Consider the following 21138-nt stretch of genomic DNA (forward strand, 5'->3'; position numbering starts at 1 on the left):
TGCAAACACAGTTGGGTGAGTTAATATAATAGTGATGTCAAAATAAACTTGCCAATCAGGCAATTGAAAATAAACACTTGCATTTAATTGCAAGTCAAAGTTAGACAGATGATGACTGAATCCATCCCAAAATTTGCATATGTGGACAATATACACTTTTCAAAAAAGAACAGTACAGTCCACTGCCTGTACAATACATAACGTTATCATGTCCAGATGTTAACTTAGTGTTAAAATGATAAAATTGAAAATAACAGTTCAAATAGTGCCCAGTGTCTATACTTAGACGGTTTACTAAAAAAGAAGAGGAAGAAAACAATATCCAGGAGGATTGTGACCACAAATGTGTCACTTCCCAGAATTCAGTTCAGCTCCTCTTTTTCCACCCCAGCCCCTAATAGCTGCCATGTCCTGACCTGTCGCCCGCCAGACATCCGTGTGTAACCTTTCCATCATCCTCCTCCTTTTACCATACCGCCATCTTATCTCCCTGCCTTCCCTCCCCTTTCCAATATCGCTTCCTCTTTCTTTCTCTTCCTTTGTGTCTGTCCCACTTTGTCACTCTCATCCTGCCTGCTCCGCTCAGTGTCACAGTAGCTTTGACGTGAGCGAGTTGACACAGCCCACTGCGGCCAGTGCAGCAGCCTTTCAGGACCATTTCCTTATTGATCACATGACATACTGTAGCATCCTAAACAACAGGCTATTTTCTTTTCTTTCTTTTTTAATTGACGCAATTCACAGTAGTCTTTTTTAGTCTACCAAAAACAAAAGGAACCATGTATGTTGTTAGCTCTCGTCGTCTTCATGCTTATGCTGAAATGCCGAAATAGCCTTAATAGGGAGGTAGCATGTTGCTTGTTCATTATGGATGCTCACAGTCTTCCTGTTTCACAGTGCACTATGCAAGCCCAGAGCCCAAGGCGGGACATCTGTTTTCTAGTCTGAACAGAGACACAGAGCATGATATCTGGAAACTATTTACTGAGAACCGGAATATCAGAGCCATACTGATGTTTATATGCAATTACTTTCCAAAAGAAAAAGGACAATATGTTGACATTGCATGATGAATATCATTAAACCAAACCACTGCATAAAGCTAATGGACAACTTTTTTTTTGTACCATTGTATGCTTAGCATCTACTTTTTTATACATATGGTAAAAACTCTTTTTGTAATGATGTTTACTATAAAATGGCAGCATAGCTGTATTGTTTATATATAGGTGAAGCTGCAATATAAAACAGGAACAGATATTTAGCATAACCAAGAAAAATGTTATTTTTCCTTAAATATATTGAAGTGCATTGTAATACTGGGGGAAATCTGCTTGCAACACATCACAGGGCCATGTGGATGTGGTAAGTTCCCTGATGGTTGAGGTGGGGTGATGGCCATTCACAGGTATTTGTCTTCTGTACAACAGCCTTCAACCCCCCCTCCCTGCCCCCGGTTCAATTTATTGACGGTTGCTGCAGAAACTGGCCGACTGAACGGTCACTCTGTCTGAAGGCTTATCAATATGTTATAAATGATCAAGCGCAGCTTTTTGACATCCCGGAGTAAATGTCTCTTTGTATTAGCCGCCAAGCATGTTCTGCAATGATCCCTTGCTCTTGATTGCTTAGTTCTGACTGACTTCTGACAGTCTTAGAAATATCAGAGTCGCGTAGTTATTTTGGCACACAAAGCAAAGACAGAAAAATGGAGGTAGGCAGACTGTACTCACGATCCAAAATGACAAATGGACCCTAGCAACACTTCTATAATCTCTGCCTCTATTTTTCAATTACAGAAAGCATCTGCTTCTCTGCAAACTGGAAAATGTACGCAATCTTTTTAAATATATTCACATGTTCTTTTTTTTTTGGTGTGACAGATGGACATTCATGGACACCTTTAAAACCTCTTTGCAGTTCATTTTCATCCAAATACCTGGAAACAAAGTGTATTTTAGTGGACTCGTTATGCAAGATAATGTGTTAATTCGCAAATTTGTATTTTTCAATGAAAGCATTTACACTTACGATCCCAGATACAGAAAACTCAGCTACTGTAGTTAGCTGGAAATAATTTTGGCAGGGAAAAATGGAAGTAAGCTGTGAGAAAACTCTACCAAGGACACAATTCTTAAGAATTCTGAAAATCAGCTGTTATTGAAAAGGAACAGTAAATATCAGTCTTCACCTATGTAAATATTATCATTAAAAATGAACTTTTGCCTGTTAGCTTTGTAATCACCTGGGCATTTGAAAATTAAGCCAAAAGTTCAAGAAAATACAGAAGTGTGGAAATCATAAATTGAGCTGTGACTGATTGGTTGGTTCAAACAACTATGTTTGATAGGGGAGGTGCATAATGTCACTGTTAAATATATTGTGTTTGATTGAATTGAATCATGGCAGCCCTAGATACAGCACAGCTAAACACAACAGTTCACTGCACATTTCAGGTAGTAAACTGCTTGCTGTTGATAATAAATGTGAATTTGCATTATGGAGGAAGGGATATGGTGAAAGAGAAGGAAACCATGGAAACCATTAAAACAGCTCTTGGAGCATATGGAGAGAGAAAACAAATTGCTGTCAGAGAATGAGGAACTAACTAATAAACAAATATATCCAAACATCGCTTGGTTAGACTCCTACTTTTCATGGAAGAAACAGTGCTGCTGAAAACCTGAAGGGTAACAAGAGAAAGTGTAATTAGTGAGTACATTTTCTCACATTTCAGTCAATGTGAGATATTTTTTTTTTACTATTTTTGTTTATGCGAGTAGGATTTCTTATGGTTTGTACACGCTTCTTTGCCATCGAAAAAATACCCCTCTTTCATACGAAGACACATCACATACGCTACCTCCATTTTGCGTGCGTAGATAAAAGGAAAAACGCAAACAATTGAGAAGTGGCTCTTGTGTCTTTTCGCAGCAAAACCTTTTGTCTTTGTTATTTCTTGTGCAAATTTGAATGCTTGAACATGCTGAAAATTAATTGGATATATTATTGTGACAGCAGATTGGAGAGAAAAAGGCAGCAACTGTGGGTCGGAAAGTCAAACACTTTTTGTTACATTCATAGCACATTTGTTATGAATTCTGGCCGTATAACTCTTGGGACCTGTGCAAGGTGCATGTTTTCAAAGCAGGAGGCACTGTGCACCTCTGCCTCGCCTCCATTCGCGAGCTTGCAAAAGCACTGGCTTTGTTTCCCCGCCTTCATTACGGCTGAGAGTCTCCCACGGACCAAGCACACTTTCCCCCTGCCAGCATGTCAGCAGGCCAGCAGAAGAGCATTGATTTATTTTTGCCCGGGCGAGCTCCCGTTGCCTTTTGTGCAAGGGCACCACCCCGGGCCTCACAATCGCCATTTCACTCTCAGAGGCACCCTAAGGGACAACGGAATGGGCCAGCACTCAGACAACACGCTTCGAACCAAACGGCCAGGAGCGCATTTCGTTCGTCTGTGTTTACACAAAACGATCACTTTTGCGTGATCTCCAATCATGTCCTTTTTCTTTAATTTCATTACGTCACGCAGTTGACACTTTGTTGTTCATTAGTACAGTTAAAATGAGAGTTAAATGATTCCAGCAGTAAAAACTGGAATCTTCCATACATTATCACTGATTTTGATTTGCAGAAGTGCTTACACAGGGTGGTGTACACATTGCAGCTAATATATTATGTTCCATTTGTACTGGATAAATTCAGTACTGAGAACATTTCTGTGCTACAGCGGTGTCAAATCTGTCACTTCTACCGCAATATTCTGGGTTGAAAGACCAGTTCCCAAACTCCCAAACCAACAAGACATAGGGTCAACTGCAGTGTCCTTACCTGAAGTTTAAATTTCAGGTTTAAACCTTCAGAGCACAGAATTTCATTATAGCTGGAACAACTAATGCTTATATTACAGATTTGAACAGCTGTTCCAGTTTTAATGCTTTTCTGTGGCCAATAGGTTTAAAGCTGAGATTTAAACTCCAGCTAATAATGCTGCAAATGACATATTATGTTTTGGTAAATGGTAAATTGACTGTATTTATATAGTGCTTTTATCCAAAGCGCTTTACAATTGATGCGTCTCATTCAACCATTCACACACACACACTCACACGCCAACGATGAAAAGCTGCCATGCAAGGTACCAATCAGCTCGTTGGGAGAAATCAGGGCTTAGGTATCTTGCTCACTTTACATTACATTAAAGGCATTTAGCAGACGCTCTTATCCAGAGCAACTTACACAACTTTTACATAGCATTTTACATTGTATCCATTTATACAGCTGGATATATACTGAAGCAATTTCGGTTACGTACCTTGCTCAAGGGTACAATGGCAGTGTCCTACCCGGGAATCGAACCTGCGACCTTTCGGTTACAAGCCCAGTTCCTTACCCACTGTGCTACACTCCACAACACGCCCAGGGCGGGGGATCGAACCGGCAACCCTCCGACTGCCAGACAACCGCTCTTACTTCCTGAGCTATGCCGCCCCGTATGTTTTGGGGGACAGGTGGGTTCTTAAGATGAATGCACTAATGAGACAGAAACAAAACCTTTTGGCTGTTTCAGCGAAGCTTCCTTAATACATGTTTTGCATAACCTTTTAGCTGCAGACAGGATGCGCCAGGTTGACGGACAGGAACTAAAATGGCAACAGCATCACCCAAGCAAATTAGGCCAGAGTATTAAGAAGGCAGTTGCTTTATGGTAGTTCCAGCCAGCCAACTGGCTCCAGACCACCCCCTTGGCATAGAGAGGACCATCTTCCATCAACTCCGGATGGTGTAGAGCACATTGCCACTTGGCTTCACTTGAAAGGAAGCATCAGTTGCCACTGCTAGTTATTGTGAAGTATAATAATGGTTTCCATGGTTTCGTCATGGGAATAAAGTCTCCTTTTCAGAAACATGCAGCCTAGATTTTTAAAAATGTATTGTTTTGCTTAAATAGTCTGGTATGGATAATTTTATTCCAACTCATGTAAGACAAATGAGGTGTCTATCTGTGGAGGTCAATTCAGACTTTGTAATACTGTCAGGATCACAAACTGCTGTACCACTGTGGCCAGCCTCTAGGACACTGCACTGGCCACTGAAAAAAAAGCGTTTTATGTGAACACACTCCCGAGCATAAAATGCTTCACACGGGGCATATACTGAACATCAGCAGAACATCCTGCCACGATGTCAACATGTTATTTCAAAAACAATAAATAAATACACAAATAACAATAACACCTGAACCATGTTTCTGCCCAGATAATCATGTTGCGGGGATGGAAAATAATTTAGAAACCTGCTGCGTCAGATTTCCCTCCAGATGCAAAGATGCGGGGGACGAGGCAACCACTGAGATAAAATGGCACGCTGCTACGTTATCACCTGTCAGGGGCCAGATTCACCCACAGAGAGAACAGAACGCAATCTTGCAACTGCTACTTGTAGCAGGTGTTGTTGCAGTTTATGTGATACTGAGAACTGTCCTCATAGATACAGTATGTAGGCTATGGAAAGGGCAACAAAAAAAGAACATAACAGACATTTCTGGGAATCCAACTGCATTGCAAAAACTGCTTTTTTTCCCTCATTGACAAAAAACTTTGGATGGCATCTTTGAGAAGTGCCAGGTTGTATTTGTTCAGATTCAGAGCCTTATGCAGCACTTGTAAATGCATACATGCCTATAGACTCCATTCAGCTTCTGTCAAAGCTCAAAACAATTAGGTCAACCCGTCCTGAGTATGAATATGACTCGTATGAACAAACAACATAACATTCTGTAACCGCATTAAAAGATGATGAATGCAAAAGTTCAACAAAAAAAAAAAAACAAGAAGGAGGTCAGCAGTAATAACTACATATATGATTCATAAAGGTGGGGCAGCGTAAACAGCGTGTAAATGAATTAGCTGGTCCGCCCGCGCAGGTAAGACACAGCCCCGCGGCGCGACGTCGGCAGAGGTCCCCGACCCCCGTAATTAGGTTCTGCTTGTTTTAATTAAAACCGCAGTTACTTAGCGGCTCCCATTCGCCAGAGCGCTGCAGTTTTTTTCCCGCCAGCTCGGGGTCATGAGCAAGCCTTTCATTCCGTGATTACGAGGGTTCGTCGCGGTAATACAGCACCGCGTGAAAAGAGTACGGGTGCGCTGCAGCTCTCTTGGGACATGTTCACACTGTGAAGTGTTTCTGGGAGCTGGAAAGGTGCAATATAAATACCTTTAAGATTAAAGTACTGTTGGTATTAGTATTATGGGAGTAGCCATATCCCAAGCACAACCAGGTACAGTACCAGGTACAGCATGCATGTGTAAAAATTCAAATCACTTACATTAACGTGTAGTGAATGGAAATGATCTATGTAAATTGCATAGAATACTGCATTACACTGTCCAAGAAGTCCATCAAAAGAGCAATGAAACATTCAAATCAGTTCAACAAGGAGCACAAAGAAACCTCAATATTCTGAGCAGTTTGAGAGGGATAAACCTTTAGGAAGTACACAAATAAAGAATTCATTTTCAAACATGCATTCAATATCAGCGTAATTTCAAATTTCAATTTCGGATTACGACGTTACAAAAAAAAAAAAAAAGCTGGCCAAGAAAGGGTCCTCCCACTGCAGGTGACCCAGGCAATGAGACTTCAAAAAAGGCAGCACATTGCAATTTATCAGGCACATTTTAATCCAGCTGCACAAAAGTACACATTTTCATATTGGTTTGTAATTGTATGTAAAATAGCCGTAATGTGCCTGCTGTGCTTCTGCACTAAGAAGCAGCTGCTATTTTCATTCTCTTGTTTTAATTGCCTTAATTACATACAATTGTAAAACTTGGGCCAATTCTGGTGGAAATACAGGTGGTGAGGATTACACTAAAAATATCCAGTAAGCAATTCTTACTGAAAGGGCTCTACTTACAGTAACATGATGTTGTCAGTCCCTGTCACGAACCAAGGGCAAAGCGCATTGCGCAGTCTGAATAAACGTATTGTTTGTTTGTTTCAGATTTCTCATCCTTTGGACAAAAATGTCATTTTCATTTGGTGCAAGTCCAGAAGGGTCACTCAATCCGACCATGAAACAGAAGAACGCAAGCCGCTTTAATCTCATCTCATCCTAATCAAATCACGGATAACTGCATGGAACAAAACAAACCAACGACAGAAGAAACAAGATGAAAGGCATCAGCGTCCACGTGCCCACTCACCGGAGACGGTAACTTTGGCCGTCCGGCTGATGATGGCACCCACCCCTTCCAGGGACGCCAGGCACTGGTAGGAGCCCTCGTCGGGCCTGTGGTGCCGCGAGTGGACCACGTTCTGGACGACCAGGGAGCCGTTGGCCAGCTGCTGCCTCCTCTCGTCCACCACCGTGCTCAGTAGGACCCCGTCCTTCTTCCAGGCCAGGGCGGGGGTGCCCTGGTCCGACAGGGCCTCGCAGTCCAGCTGCAGGACGCCGCCTCGTACCGTCACCGCGTCGGCCGGCTCCAGCGCGAACCGCAGGTCCACGAAGCTTTGCGTCGCCTCCAAGCCTGGGACACGGGGAGAGAGGCATGGTTTAGGCCACGTGTCCACGCTAAATTCACTCACACAGGGAAGGAAAGCAGGCCCTAATCCCATCAAACTGAACACTCTCATAAGTGATATGTGTTTACACTGTGTTTACAAAGAAGACAATTTTTTAAGACCTTACTGCGTGAACAGTAGTATGGTTCCTGTTTATCTTTCAGAAGGCAAGGTTGGGAAAAGCAAAGAGCATTGGTGTTTTATGGGACTGGGATGTTTCAGTTTTTTGCAATGCAATAAACATTTGTCCTTCAAGTTCTTTGTTTTTTTTTCAAAAAAAGAAAGTTTTTCTTCATACGCAGTTTCGTCGGCAATGATCAAAATAAACTTCCCAAAGTGCAAAGAAGATCAGCATTTGCATTTCAAGTCCAAATTTACCATTTTCAGTTAAAAATATTTTGTTCAAGTCAAAATATTAAAGCACAGGATGATAATAAATATAGTGTATATTCACAGAAAATCTAAGGGTAAGCCATACAGTTGCTCCAGAAAACAATGCGCTGCTTTGGTTGATACAGCCAACCACACATTTAGTTTGAGCCTTATCGTACATCTATTAAGCCTAGCATTCAACCACGGCAAGTTTTACCTTGCAACACTAATAGTGGGCTGGAACCACTTACCCAAATCTGCAGGTGATTACAGTGATTAAAGTGATTGCAGCTACTGTGCAGAATCAAAGACATACACACATCATTGCTTATTCAATGTAGTATTCATGTTCAAGGAACAAAATCTGTAGTTTAATCACAGAGAGTTAACATTTCATTCAACTTTCACAATGCTTGTTCCTTACCACTTTTCATGCATTTGTGTTTATGCAGTGGTTTACGAATGCTTTCCTTTATCCTTTGTCCGAACCAGAGATCTGAAGCACACTTTTTCAAATCCTATTTTGAAATCCTGTCGAAATTGATTTGATTCATTATTTATTCAAAAGACAAAGTCAGTCAGTCACGCACAGTTCAACACTAATCCTACCCCATGCCTGCACTGGCAAAGGGGTTTGAAGCTCGGATTCAAACTCGATCGCCCTTTCAATGTCACCCAAAAAACACTGGGTTAAAAAAACCAAAATGGCATACCTGTATTTTATTTTTTCCATTTGACAATTTTAACAAAAGCCCTGGAGGCTCTTCCTGGCTCCCTTAGGAAGGTGGGCACCTGTCAGCCTGCAGTTGCTTTAATAGGAGTTATAAAAGAGACGGGGGCTGCGAGAGCAGGGGAACGGAGGGGTTCAGAGGACGGCCGATCCTCCGCCGGTCTGCCCCGCGTCAAAGCGCCGCTTCGGCGGTGTAATTTAGAGCCCCGCCTGTCTCGCAGCACGCCGCGCGGAGGAACGGGAAAGTGACAAGCTGACAGGGGACGCGGTGCGCTAGCGCGTCCCGGAGCGGCCTGTCACAGGCGCGGGAGACAAAACGTCCCGGGGACCGGCTGTCACGGGACGTCGCGGCCACCGTCCCACGGGAGGCGCTCGGTTTAAATGGAACCCCCCCTCCCTCCTCCCTCCCCCTCAAGAACACCTCACCGCCAGAATACTATTGTAGAACAAAAGCCCAAATACAATTTACCATTGCAAAGGGATCACTAGATATGTACTACAGGCATAGATTTAAAACTGGGAATAGAATGCAAAGTGTAGACACAGTGCTACCAGTTCAAAGTGCCAATAGTTATTGTAATCTTTCACACACAGAACAGTGCTGACCATGGTTCAGTTCATTGTGCTGTCACAAAATTGAATACAAACATCTGTTATGGTACCTGTACATGTACATGTAGTCCGATGATTTTATATGACCATTGTTGGTTTGTTTAGAAAATAAATAAATGTATTCTGTATTTTACATAAATAACAGTGATGCTGTTTAAAGAGGCAACCATAGGTGACCTATTTGGGGGCTCAGCTCACTCCAATTACCAGTTAAAGGTTTGGTTTAGAAACATACTCTCATAATTAACTTGGATTTTGTCAATCTGTGCCACTCTGTCGTTACTACAGTTCTCATTTTTGTAGACTTTGCCATTTTTATCTTGTGGTAGTCTTCTACTTATGATTAGGTCCTTTTATGCATTAACTGGATACAAGATATAATCTAGTCTTTGCTATCTCTTCATTACTATCTCAGTGCAGTTGCCTGTCCAGTCCTGTTCATATTGATTCCCCTTCAACGCTGTCATTCTACCGTCCTTTAGTTCTCAGCTCATCCTGACAACTTCATCTTTGTAAATACATCTCCCGCTCCCACACACACGCACCCACACACATATATATACAATCACACACACACACACACTAACCCACACACACACACACACACACACAAACGCCCCCCCCCCCGCCACACATACACACACGCACCCACACACATACATACACACATACACACACACAAACCCACGCACACACAAGAAAGGCGTACTGTACCAGTCAACCTGTAAACTATGCTATCTGTGTTTATCTTGGTTTAGTCCTTCCATTGAGTCCTTCTCAAGATCTCTTGGTAGGGCAGTGGTTTTGCTGGTCTCTCTCTCTCTCTCTCTCCCCCCCCCTGCCTCTCTCTCTCTTTCTCTCTCTTTCTCCAGCTCCAGACCAAGGTAAATGTGGCTCTTCTCCTCCCTTCTGAGTCTTATCACACTTTCCTGTCGTGCAGTTCTCTTCACGACCTGAAGTCCATTTGTTCTCTTCACATCTTTGATCCACCCACCTCATACACACATCAGTGTGAACTTGTCTAGTCTGGCCAAGCTCATTTCCTGTAACCTTCCTATCCTGCCATTTTTGCACATTAGTTATTTTTCTCTCACTTCATTTTCAATTCTTATTTCATGTTCTACCATCATCTCAGAAAGCTGATAAGGGAAAGCTAAATTTGAGCTTGAACAACAGTGAGGAGCTTTTAAAAACACAAATTGGACCGGCATAATAGTTAGCTTTCACACAGGTTGAGCCATTTTTCTGTCACCCCTTTCTTTTTGCTGTCAGGGCCACAATTAAGAGGAGAGGATGGACACAGAGGCCGGATCAGTTCATGCAAGCTTATTTACTTTGTGGCATCTGGTGAAAAGAGAAAGAACCGCAGCTCAATTATCACAATGGTGTCACTATCCCTTCTGACCCCAGATCAGTCACACTGTTTGATATAACTTAGTGGTTCTCTTACAGTATGCATTAAACAAGCAAAGCTCATTACATAATCTGACTGCTCAAAATGGTGGAGCTTAATACAACATGCATAGCACTGTACAAACCACGAGGGCAAGCTCCAGTTGTGAGCACATCTGTGAGCAAACAGATGTTGCCGCAGAACTGAATGCATTTAACTGGACATGATTATCTGTGGTTCCGACTAAAGGCTTACAAGAGACACAATTATAGTCTTGGAGGACTGATGTACTACTCTAAATTTAGCCTGTTCTCCATGTACACCTGTGATACAAAAGTGGCCACATTCTGTTGAAAAATGTCTTCAAATAAAAGACAAGCAGAATTGGCAGCCCTTCAAATAGGTGGAGAGATTTATCGAAAAGCCTCTTTCAGTTTCTAATTCTAATGAAGTCTAATGAAAGCATGGAATTGACTATCTTCTAACAGGTTTAATAAATTCAGTCTTTTGATGTGAAGGACTAAAATCAGTCCTTAACCAATTGCCTCTGTAGCTGCCCGTTTCTGAGCGCACGCCCGTTTCCAAGGCACCTGAAAATAGCCAGCACCCGCACGGAATACAAACCAAGGTATTACGCCTCTTTGACCCTCCTGGCATTTATCAGTTGGGTCTGCGAGAGGAATGGCCTGCCTCTTGGCTTTCCTGCCACTCTCCCAACGTTCGTTCCGTGAATCTGTAAGAAGCTGTCTGGTCACATTATGCAGAGAATTCTAAAGGGCACACTGGAGCCGATCTTTAACCCGCAGCATTCCCGCCTCTGCCTGTGGCTCTGATTAAAAGCCATCGAGCTCACATTCTAAAGAGCATGCCCCTGTTCGCCCCTCACACCATGAGGCAGATTAGACAGCATGGCCTGCTTCCACATGGAAATCACCCAGCAATTGGAACCGCACCTCACCATGAAAAAGTGAAATAAATTGCTCTGTCATTAACCCTTACGTTCAAGAGGCCAGCACTGAGCGGATGAAGCCATGCCCAACGTTTCTTCAAGATCGACTTCATCCCTCTGATTAAACTCTCAGTTCTTAAGATTGCTTCCTATAAGATTCTGTCAGGTCATTTTGACCTTGTTCCATGCAATGAGCAGACCATTTCAATATTTCCTTTCAACAACAGATCAGTTTCTGGCAATGTTTTCATTTTCAGTATTCCAGCTTAATTCAAAAAATGTAATTGAATGAATTTATTTGGGCTTTAAGCACCCACGTGACAGCATAATAACAAGAAACTACTTAATACAAGCATCCCTGAATGTTCATCATCAATCCAGGGTGAGTCAGACACAATGTTTAGACTCAGGAACCATGACAAATTACCACATGAAAGAAAAAACACAGGTTGATGAGGTTGCTATGGCAAATGCTCCAGGAATAGAATGAACATTTATTAAGGTAATTGCTCTAAATCCTGACATGTTTTAAAGCATTGGGGTGCATAAAGGCAGTCATCAAGAACACTGTGGTCTTTATGAGCGGGCCACAATTTGCCTGCTCAATGGTAAGAATGCAGATCCTGGCTGGTGGAGCAGCAGTGAGGCGAGTCCCTGTGGACCACAAAGATATGGACCTCCTGTAACATGGACACTAGGCTACATGCTGTCCTGCTCCTCTTAGGCAAACACACCTCACTGTTCTCAAAACAGCTTGTGACAGGTATCAGGCCGCGAGCAGCCCTCACTCAGCCCAGTCGCTACAACATCCTAGAAGGCAAGTAAACAGCTGAAATAAGGCAGGATTTCTAGCGCTTTCTCTAGAACTCACACTCTCACAGACCTAGGGTGGGCGCAGGCAGTTAATTTGGTTCCATCAAGAAAATGATTAGTCGAATCAGGTGGTTAAGTGCCAGGCTAGAATGAAAGTCTGCATTCACTGTGGCCGCCCCTTCCCCAGGGCCAAGGTTGAGTAACCCTGAGTCTGAGTTTTAATTAAGGCAATTACACACTGCCACAGCAGACCTCTAGCCTGGGGATACATGGTAGATACCAGAGTAATACTATTAAAAGTTGATGTGTTTCGAGTGGATGCAGAGTGAAATAGAAAAGCGGTAGCATTTCTTGAATCCATACATTAAAGATGCAGTATGTAAGTTTGGAGAAATGAGCAAGAGAGTGCTAGATTTTGACCAAAGAACATAGAGCTTTTAAACACAAGATGACAGCACTGGAGGTTTTAAACGTAAGATGACAAGGAAGTACGGACGTTTCAGGTCTTTTGGAGGTCTAGCTTTAGCACTGTCTCTGTAGTGACGTTCATTACCTCTGCTCAGTGCTTTTCTGTGTAGCCCCGCCCACCCTGCCTGCTTAGTACTCTGTTCTAATTGGCTATTAAGATAAATAAGTACATTTTAGGCCTATTTTATACATAATTGCAATGTCAGAGACAGGGATTGGTACAACATCCTATGGTGGCTAAGAAGTGCAAAACACAATTGCAAAAACAAATGAACAAACTAGAAAACAACAACAAACCTCAGAGCAAATGAACAAAGCTAGTAGGCCACCCACTTCCCTCCATTAAAGAATGGACAGCGCAATGCAACTCGCAAGTCACAGCAAGAAGGTCTCAGGTTCAAATCCTATGGATTTTCTCTGTGGAGTTTGCATGTTATCGCCATGCCCTTCTGGGTTTCCTCCCCCAGTCCACAGACATGCAGGGTAGGCTACTTGAAAAGGCATTAACAGGGCTTTGCCCTGTAAAACAGCATGCATGCTCCATCAACGTCCCCTATATAAAACAAGGTTAATTGAAAGTGCAACAACATTAATGGACCAAGCCCCACTTCCTTTATCCCAGAGTGACATCATAGACATCAATGATCAGCAATGACAACCCTTGTAGCTACATTTTCTGGTTTCTGCTGTTGTGTTTTTGTGAAGTGTCATTGTGTTTCTGGTTTTGTCAGAAATGTTGTGAAATGTTGTGTTTTGCACTTTTTGGCCACCGTATTATCATCCCGTATTACGGATTTTTATTTTTTATCTACAGGACTCTATGATGTACAATTCTTATTCAACATTTTTTGAATGGAAAGTTTTGATAATTTTAAGTTTAGGTTTTTAGGTTTTCCATAAGTAATAATGGGAATCAAGTGTTTCACCACAGTAGTTGTGTCTGTGAATCACGACATTGCCAATCCCTGGTCAGGGAACAAACCCTGTCCAGTATACCAGTAGGAAACATTCTTTTATGATATTTTATGATAACACAGTACCTCTGGCCACATTTAAAGCCAAGCGTCATTTGACAAGGTTCCATCAATAGTCCAATCGGTTAATCATTTACTTTTTATAGTTCAGCTTATCTACTTACATGGGGTAAGCTACTCTCTCTGCATAATATCCAGTTTGTTACAAACAAACAATGGAATTAAGAAGAAATGGCATCATGTCTTATGTGGTAGTTGAGAAAAACCACTGAAAAAAAAAATCACTGAAAAGGCAGGTCTCCCATCAGACACTTCCCAAACCAAGGTGAATCTCATCAAGATTGCCATGGCAACCTACACTGTGACAGGACAGCAATCAATCTATTGATGAATCAATCAATCAATCAGTCTAACTGTCAATCCTGCAGTGACAGCCAGATCAATATAGAGAATGATTTGAAGGTTTCTCTTTAAAGGCATACTATGGAGCTTTTTTAAGGCTGGCTGTGGTACCGTGTTTACAATCAACCCTAAATACCTGACCAAGTCACAGACATGCCAATTCATTAGAAACTACTGGTAAATTTCTTCCATCAATTACTCAGTAATTACATTGTCCAGTTGGGCCCATGAACTAGACATGTACAAATAATTTGAAAACTGTACATTCCATTCCAGTGTGGATGTCTAGCGACCCAAGATAGTAATGTTACTTACAGGTCCAACAAAAAACAAGTCAACTCTTGCGTCGCTTTTCATCCCGTTTGTGAACTCCAGCTTATGTCGCCGAGGTTTCCAAGGTTATCTCTAGCTCTTGAAGAAAGCCCTGTCCTGTCAGCTTGTCTTTTAGCTTCGCTGTATCTGGACCACTTCAGCGACTAGCTGGCTTGAGACAAACACTCCAGCTGAAATCTGATCCCAAACCGCATGCTCTGTAGCAACAGCTACCCCTCCCCACACAGAAAAGAGCACCAAATACAGGTAAAGGTGCACAAATTTGCCAAAAGCGTGTGAAGCCAGATATGGCCAGTGCTTCATATACAGTATATGCTTTAGCATGGTTATTTCATAATATTTTCAAGGTAAAATCCTGCATAGAATATTTAAAGTTGATGGAGCATAAGCTCAAAACAAAGAAACAAACCTTTCACATATTAAAGCATATATACAGTATAACTGTATCCTCTGGCAGAATGACAATATAGAAATAGCTCTAATTATTGTTTTGGATGTTTTGGATTTGCACAATTAATTGTAATCCAAAAAACGTTCCTCAGAAGTGTCATCCAGCACAACATGTACATTCATTTTCAACTGGAATTCTGAGGTGGAAAATATGTATTCTGCAAAAATGATGTACTGTAGCTTAGTAACAGTTATGTGGTTTGATTACATGGTTATGCTGTTTGAAATATGGTTTGACATATTCACAGTTAATCATTGATCAAATGTGTAGTAATGTTTTATTTAAAGTTTGGTGAAGCATAAGCTGGTACAGAAAATGCTAATGTATAAGCTGCATTAATATGCGTAGCAGTTATTTTAATCTGCACACCCGGTTACTCTATAAAGTGTGATAGAAGTCTTAACTTATCACAGTCTTGGCACATACCCAATTGCATCATCTTTATTTCATAAAACATTTAATGAAGACCTCTGGGGCTTACAATGTCTTGGCGGCGTAGACAACCTATGTTTGCTGTAATTCCTGTCTGATAACCTACCATCATGTAACCTAAAATCTACCACTGCATTGCTTCTACCTTTGCTCCATCATTATCTCCCTTACTCCATTACTACTATATTCAATTATTACTACCTGACTCCAGCACCATTACCTTAACTAAAGTTCCTTTTTCTACCCAACCTTCCTGGAACATTCATTTGAACAGAATTTGACAGTAAATCTCTGAGGCAACACATTGACAAATTAACGATAAACCAAAGTATATCTCTATTTTGTCATGCAACAAAATCAATGCTTCCTGCTTTTTTTCTTTGTTTTTGTTTTTTTGGATAGTAGGAATCAAATCAGACCAGGGATCAAATCCGATCAGCCATGGCTCTGGCCGATTCCACTGGCAGTACATGTTTGAGTCATGAATTAACACAATGACCCAGTGCAGGCTATATGCTACGCATGGTCTGCCTGTTTAACTGGGCCCAGGAGAGTGTGGGGCTCAGGTTGGACTGGCTCCCCATCTGGTCCATGGGGCACCAGCTGTCCCAGTGTCTCTCCATTCTCAGATGACTTGGGCTCTAGGGTCCCATGGTCCACAGACGCCACCCCACCTTTGTCTTCAAAACACAGATTCATGGGTCTAGGATCAATCATTTTTGACACGAAAATATAAAGAGGAGCCAATTCAACAGGCTACTACTTTAAAAAGTGTAAGGAAAAAAGAGGGAAGGAAAGTGAACGAGTGAAAGGGGGAAAAAGCTGAAAATAATATTGTCATGTTCTTAGTCGTTAGTGGCCATTACTTCATTGTATCATGATGGATGTCACCTTTGTTCAGTAAAAGTTAACCAGAATATCTGTCCTCTCACATAAGAATATACAGTTTCAATATAAGTATAATCTGTGGTAGCACCTGTTTTTTCAACTAAAGCTGCTGACAGGTGCTTTTACTTTTTTAAAAAGAGAAATATTATGGCACCAACCAATATAGAGTTGTATCCATTCAAGTAGTGATATCAAACATTACGATACTATTGAAATGCTACACAACTTTTACCACTGTATATCTGCTGCCAATGTTTTGACAAACTGAAATCCCAACCGGATGCAGAAAAAGAGAAATAGCTGATTCAGCTTTCTACAGTATACAAAATGGAATAAATATACTGAAGCCAAACTGAACAGTATGTACTAAAATATGTGCTCTCTCTCAGATTGTTACATATGTCACATACTTTACGCAAATATACCATCCTGCACCACACCAGTCTTCAGCTTGTGCACATCTACCCACAGCTATTTCTGCCAACAGCTCCTTGATAATTCAGTTCAAAGAAAACAAAGGAGGAGGAAAATAAAAATAAAATGGATATAGAAAACAAATAAGGGAAAAAGCCACAGTTGGCAAAACAATGCTAAACAACAAATAAGATCTATTTAGATAAGTGTCTGAACATCTGACATTGTTAAAAAGTGGCAGTCAGACTGAGAGGCATTTTACACCCAAAAAACAAATCCGTTTGAATTACTTCTGTTCACTGCATAGTTCTTGAAGCATTTAGTTGTTGCATAATTACAATGGAACAGGAATACTTCCAGAACTAGCATTGGATATCCAAAAGATCAAACCTTTTGCATGAATTCATGATCCACAAGGGCCCTAAGAAAATTTTTCAAAAGTTTATGCCTTAATAGTTCCTGAACTTAAAAACAACACTGGCAGCCTAATCCAAAACTGGACATAGGTCAGAACCATATCTTCAACTCCAAAAGAAATTGGTCATAAACCATTTTAATTAGGGGTTTTCTAGACTTTGAATAAAATAAGTACTTTGTGCAAAACATTTAAATACATTTATAAATATTTTATAAAAGCTTCTGCTATTTGTGGGGAAGCAAAGTTGGTCCTAGAGCCAATCAAAGGACGCTAGACAGTAAATGCAAATGATACAAATGAGATAACTTCACCTTTAAAATGCTCTGATAATGTGAAACTATAATAGCTGCATTGTGGGCCTGACTGCACACTCAATAATCCATCTCAATGACTCACAGCATGAGGGTTAAGAAATTAGCGTGTGTCCTTATCAAAGAGATGTAATAGACACAAACGTGAAAAGCTGAATTTTTTTTCGGCGTGATTTATGTCCGTCATCAGAAAACAAACAGCAGAAAATTACAAAGGCCCACATACATATCAATTATGCCAGTGACAAAGCAAGAACAATAGTTTGAAGATTCATGATGGTGGAATGAGCTTCTAGATCATTTACATAGGGATTGTTTTTTTTTTTCTTTTTTTTTTTGGTAATTGATAAAAAGCTTCCATAGCAGATTAAATCTGCAGGGATTCTAATTCTTCTCCTGTCAAAGTGTTTGGGCAGGCAGTAAAGTCTTCCCTGGAGGGAAACAGATGAGGATGCTGGAATATGAGCATTTTAGAGTTGACTGTGTAACAATGTGGATGTACCCTTCCCAATATTAAACACAAACAGACTACAGGCCCAGAACTCCAGCCTAATTGAGACTAATTTCAGTAAAATATGTGCACAGAAATGATGATAAATGAAGATAAACCAAAGGGATGGTGACTCCAGGCAGCATATTAAAACTAACAAAGTCAAACCACTGTACACAGCTTACAGGTATCCATTCTAATTAACTAGCTACAGAAAAAAAATGAAGAAATCAACACCTAATAAGATCTTTGAAGTAAGGCAATTTTTATGCTTACAACATTAAAACTTTCTTATAAATTATCGTATACATTCTTTATTGATATATACTAATATAAGGACACTGAAAATCTTTAAACACTTAAAAATAAATCTGTACATGGTATTATCACACTGGACTTAACACAGAGATTGCTTACTTGCAATGAATGAATAAGAAATAATGCCATGGAAATGGTTAGCTCGACTACAGTTCAGACATTTTGTCCAGTCCTTTATTTTGTAGGTTGAATTCCTGAATAACAAAGAGCATAACTTCTCATAACAAGCTAGAAAATATAAAAGGCAGGATTTAAACTTTTCACTGCACTTGAATTGTGGGTATAGTGGCATTTAGAGCTTAAAATGTAAGTAATTTAGAAGTGAAATAGATGTCAGGTAATTTAAACATCATGATTAGATTTTTCACATGTAGGTACTGTATATAACCAAATCAGAAAGGGCAGTATATGTTGCCATTAGTTGTGGGAGGATGAGAGATTTCCAGACTGCTTCATTTTAGGAATGTGTGTTATCAACAAACACACATTCACAGACAGGACATCTGTCTGGCAAGACATTAAGTATAGGAAGATGGAAACAAAATAACAGTATATATTGAGAAGTGCTGCCAATTTATTATAAATATTTAATGATTTTATCAAAGACAATATTTAAACACGTTTTCTCTTTTCAATATGAATGCATGGAAGATTAAACTGGCAAATAAAATATGAAAAGGCAACTTCAGCTATGTACAGAAAAGAAAAACCTTTGGAGGGATCTATCAACAACTTTAGGCAAATGGTTTCACTAGATTCTGGACGGTGAAGTGCAAAAGAAACTTAGGAGGGCATGGTCCCCATACATGAATGCCTATTCCCATGAATTCCTATTCAGGGTCCTATTCTAGAACAATGCATGGAAAAAGAGAAATCACTATTAAAGTTTTTTTTTTAATATATGACCATATGTTCATTTTCAATAGTCAGCACTCTGATATGTGGGCTTCTGACATAAAGGGACTACAAATGGAACAACAACAAAATTACACACAAATAGAATGGCCATGTTGGTTTGAATTGTAATATACCATTTCTGATATATTACCACATTAGGTTCAGTAATTTGTAAATTGCACAAAGAGAAAAGCTATATATGATCTTAATATATGTTTAACATGTTACTTCACTTTTTGCAATCTGTAAATCCTATTTTTAATAAAAGATTTTTTTTTTCAAAAGTACTAAGATACTTCTGTACTTTTTTTCAAAAACCGAAGTATCTTTTTCAAGGATACCTTAATCAATTCAAGCATTGAAGCACAATTGTAGAAATTTTGAGTAATACAAAACCAAAAGAGGCATTAAACAGATGGAGAACAGTCTCTTGCCAGGACAGATCACGACCCTATTTAAAATTCTTTATTTCACAGAGTGAATCATGCTAAAATAAACTCAGAAATATACCCAGCCACAGTTTTGAGTATTTTTACATTCATGTAAGTGGCTGCCTGCCCTGTTCTGCATATGCAGCAACAAAGAGCTCAGGCCTTCAATGGCCAATTTTATTTTAGTTCCAGTAAACATTGAAATACTATTTGTTACCTATTGTCTCTCAGCAGAATGGGCATACGGAAGCATATACATTTAGCATATAATTGAGTGCGTGAGCATGTTAGAGATGGAGTCTAGAATCACATGGTCTTGATCCCAATTCCTCTCAAAGCCATCATGGCATTGTGATGTTTTGGCCCTAGTTCGCGCTGCTCACGGTCTTGGCCTGGGTCATAATCTCAGCACCCAGGCCTTGGCTACGTCTCATTGAGGATTTATTCCTCTCTGTCCCACCAGAAAGAATTAGCTGGCTGAAAGCTAAATGTAAACATTTCATCAGGGGTTGTCACCACACAAGTAACAGCAGAGCTCTCAAGCAAAATGCCTTAGACGCTATTGACTGACTCCTTACACTAAATCAGGTTTTAAATAAACCACAGCCTTTCAACATAAACTCTTTAGTGCATCTTCCAACAAATGGATTCAAAAGTATAAAGCTAGGGGAAATGTTTGCTTACTTTCCCCATATATATATTTTTGCAGCCTATTGACTAGTGGTTTCGTGATCATCATCATCATCTCTGTTTGCCTTTCAGTGAAATTTAAAACTTGGAATTCTAGTCTGTTCCCTCCAAATATAAAATATCTGTATACCACTGTGACTACCCATAATCCTTATCTAATGACTAAAGGCAGAGGAACAATACTTCCCACCTTTCATTATGGCACACATTTTGCAATTTTGCAGGTAACTTACGTTGTGCACCACAGGGCATCCAAATCTACATAAACCTCTGAACTGCATAAATGAAAATTGTATAAACAGTACATTTATATTTACCCTGCAATATTACAGTTATGCTTGCTACCACTAAATTTGGCCCTCATATTTCTTAAGCATTGTGATTAAAGAACGCACATCAATCTTCAAAAGTACGTCACACAAGCTAGAAAACTGGCGTCCAATTTCCTGAATTGACAAACCAGGATGTCACAGTAATATAACTGTGTATATAATGTGCATAATGGGAGAGGTTGACACATGGTGTGTGTGTGTGTGTGTGTGTGTGCATGTGAGTGTGTATTCATTACAGATTTACAGCATGATTAAAAAGTAATTGTTATGCCATTTTTTCCTAATATTGCATGCAGCACAACTGCAGTTTCTTTGATTGGCAAGCAAATTGTGATTTAGTGCTCCCAACATTAGTATAATTGCTAGTACAGATGGCTAATGAAAGCATAGGATATGTGGCCAAAAAGAAGTAAAGAGAGTTTAAGGCAACCATTACATGTAGA

The 21138-nt window shown here is 40.3% G+C and overlaps 1 protein-coding gene across 2 annotated transcripts in view; it reads right to left on the bottom strand.

Moving 5' to 3' along the window:
* dcc (DCC netrin 1 receptor) overlaps positions 1-21138 on the bottom strand; it is a 368326-nt gene that overhangs the window by 142143 nt on the left and 205045 nt on the right. For both annotated transcript variants that reach the window (XM_064307455.1, XM_064307454.1), the window contains one exon: positions 7220-7543. In XM_064307455.1, coding sequence (XP_064163525.1) covers positions 7220-7543 — 324 coding nt within the window. The remainder of the gene's footprint in view (positions 1-7219; positions 7544-21138) is intronic.

This window comes from Anguilla rostrata, chromosome 14, assembly GCF_018555375.3.
Source record: "Anguilla rostrata isolate EN2019 chromosome 14, ASM1855537v3, whole genome shotgun sequence".
In the NCBI taxonomy this organism is placed as follows: domain Eukaryota; kingdom Metazoa; phylum Chordata; class Actinopteri; order Anguilliformes; family Anguillidae; genus Anguilla; species Anguilla rostrata.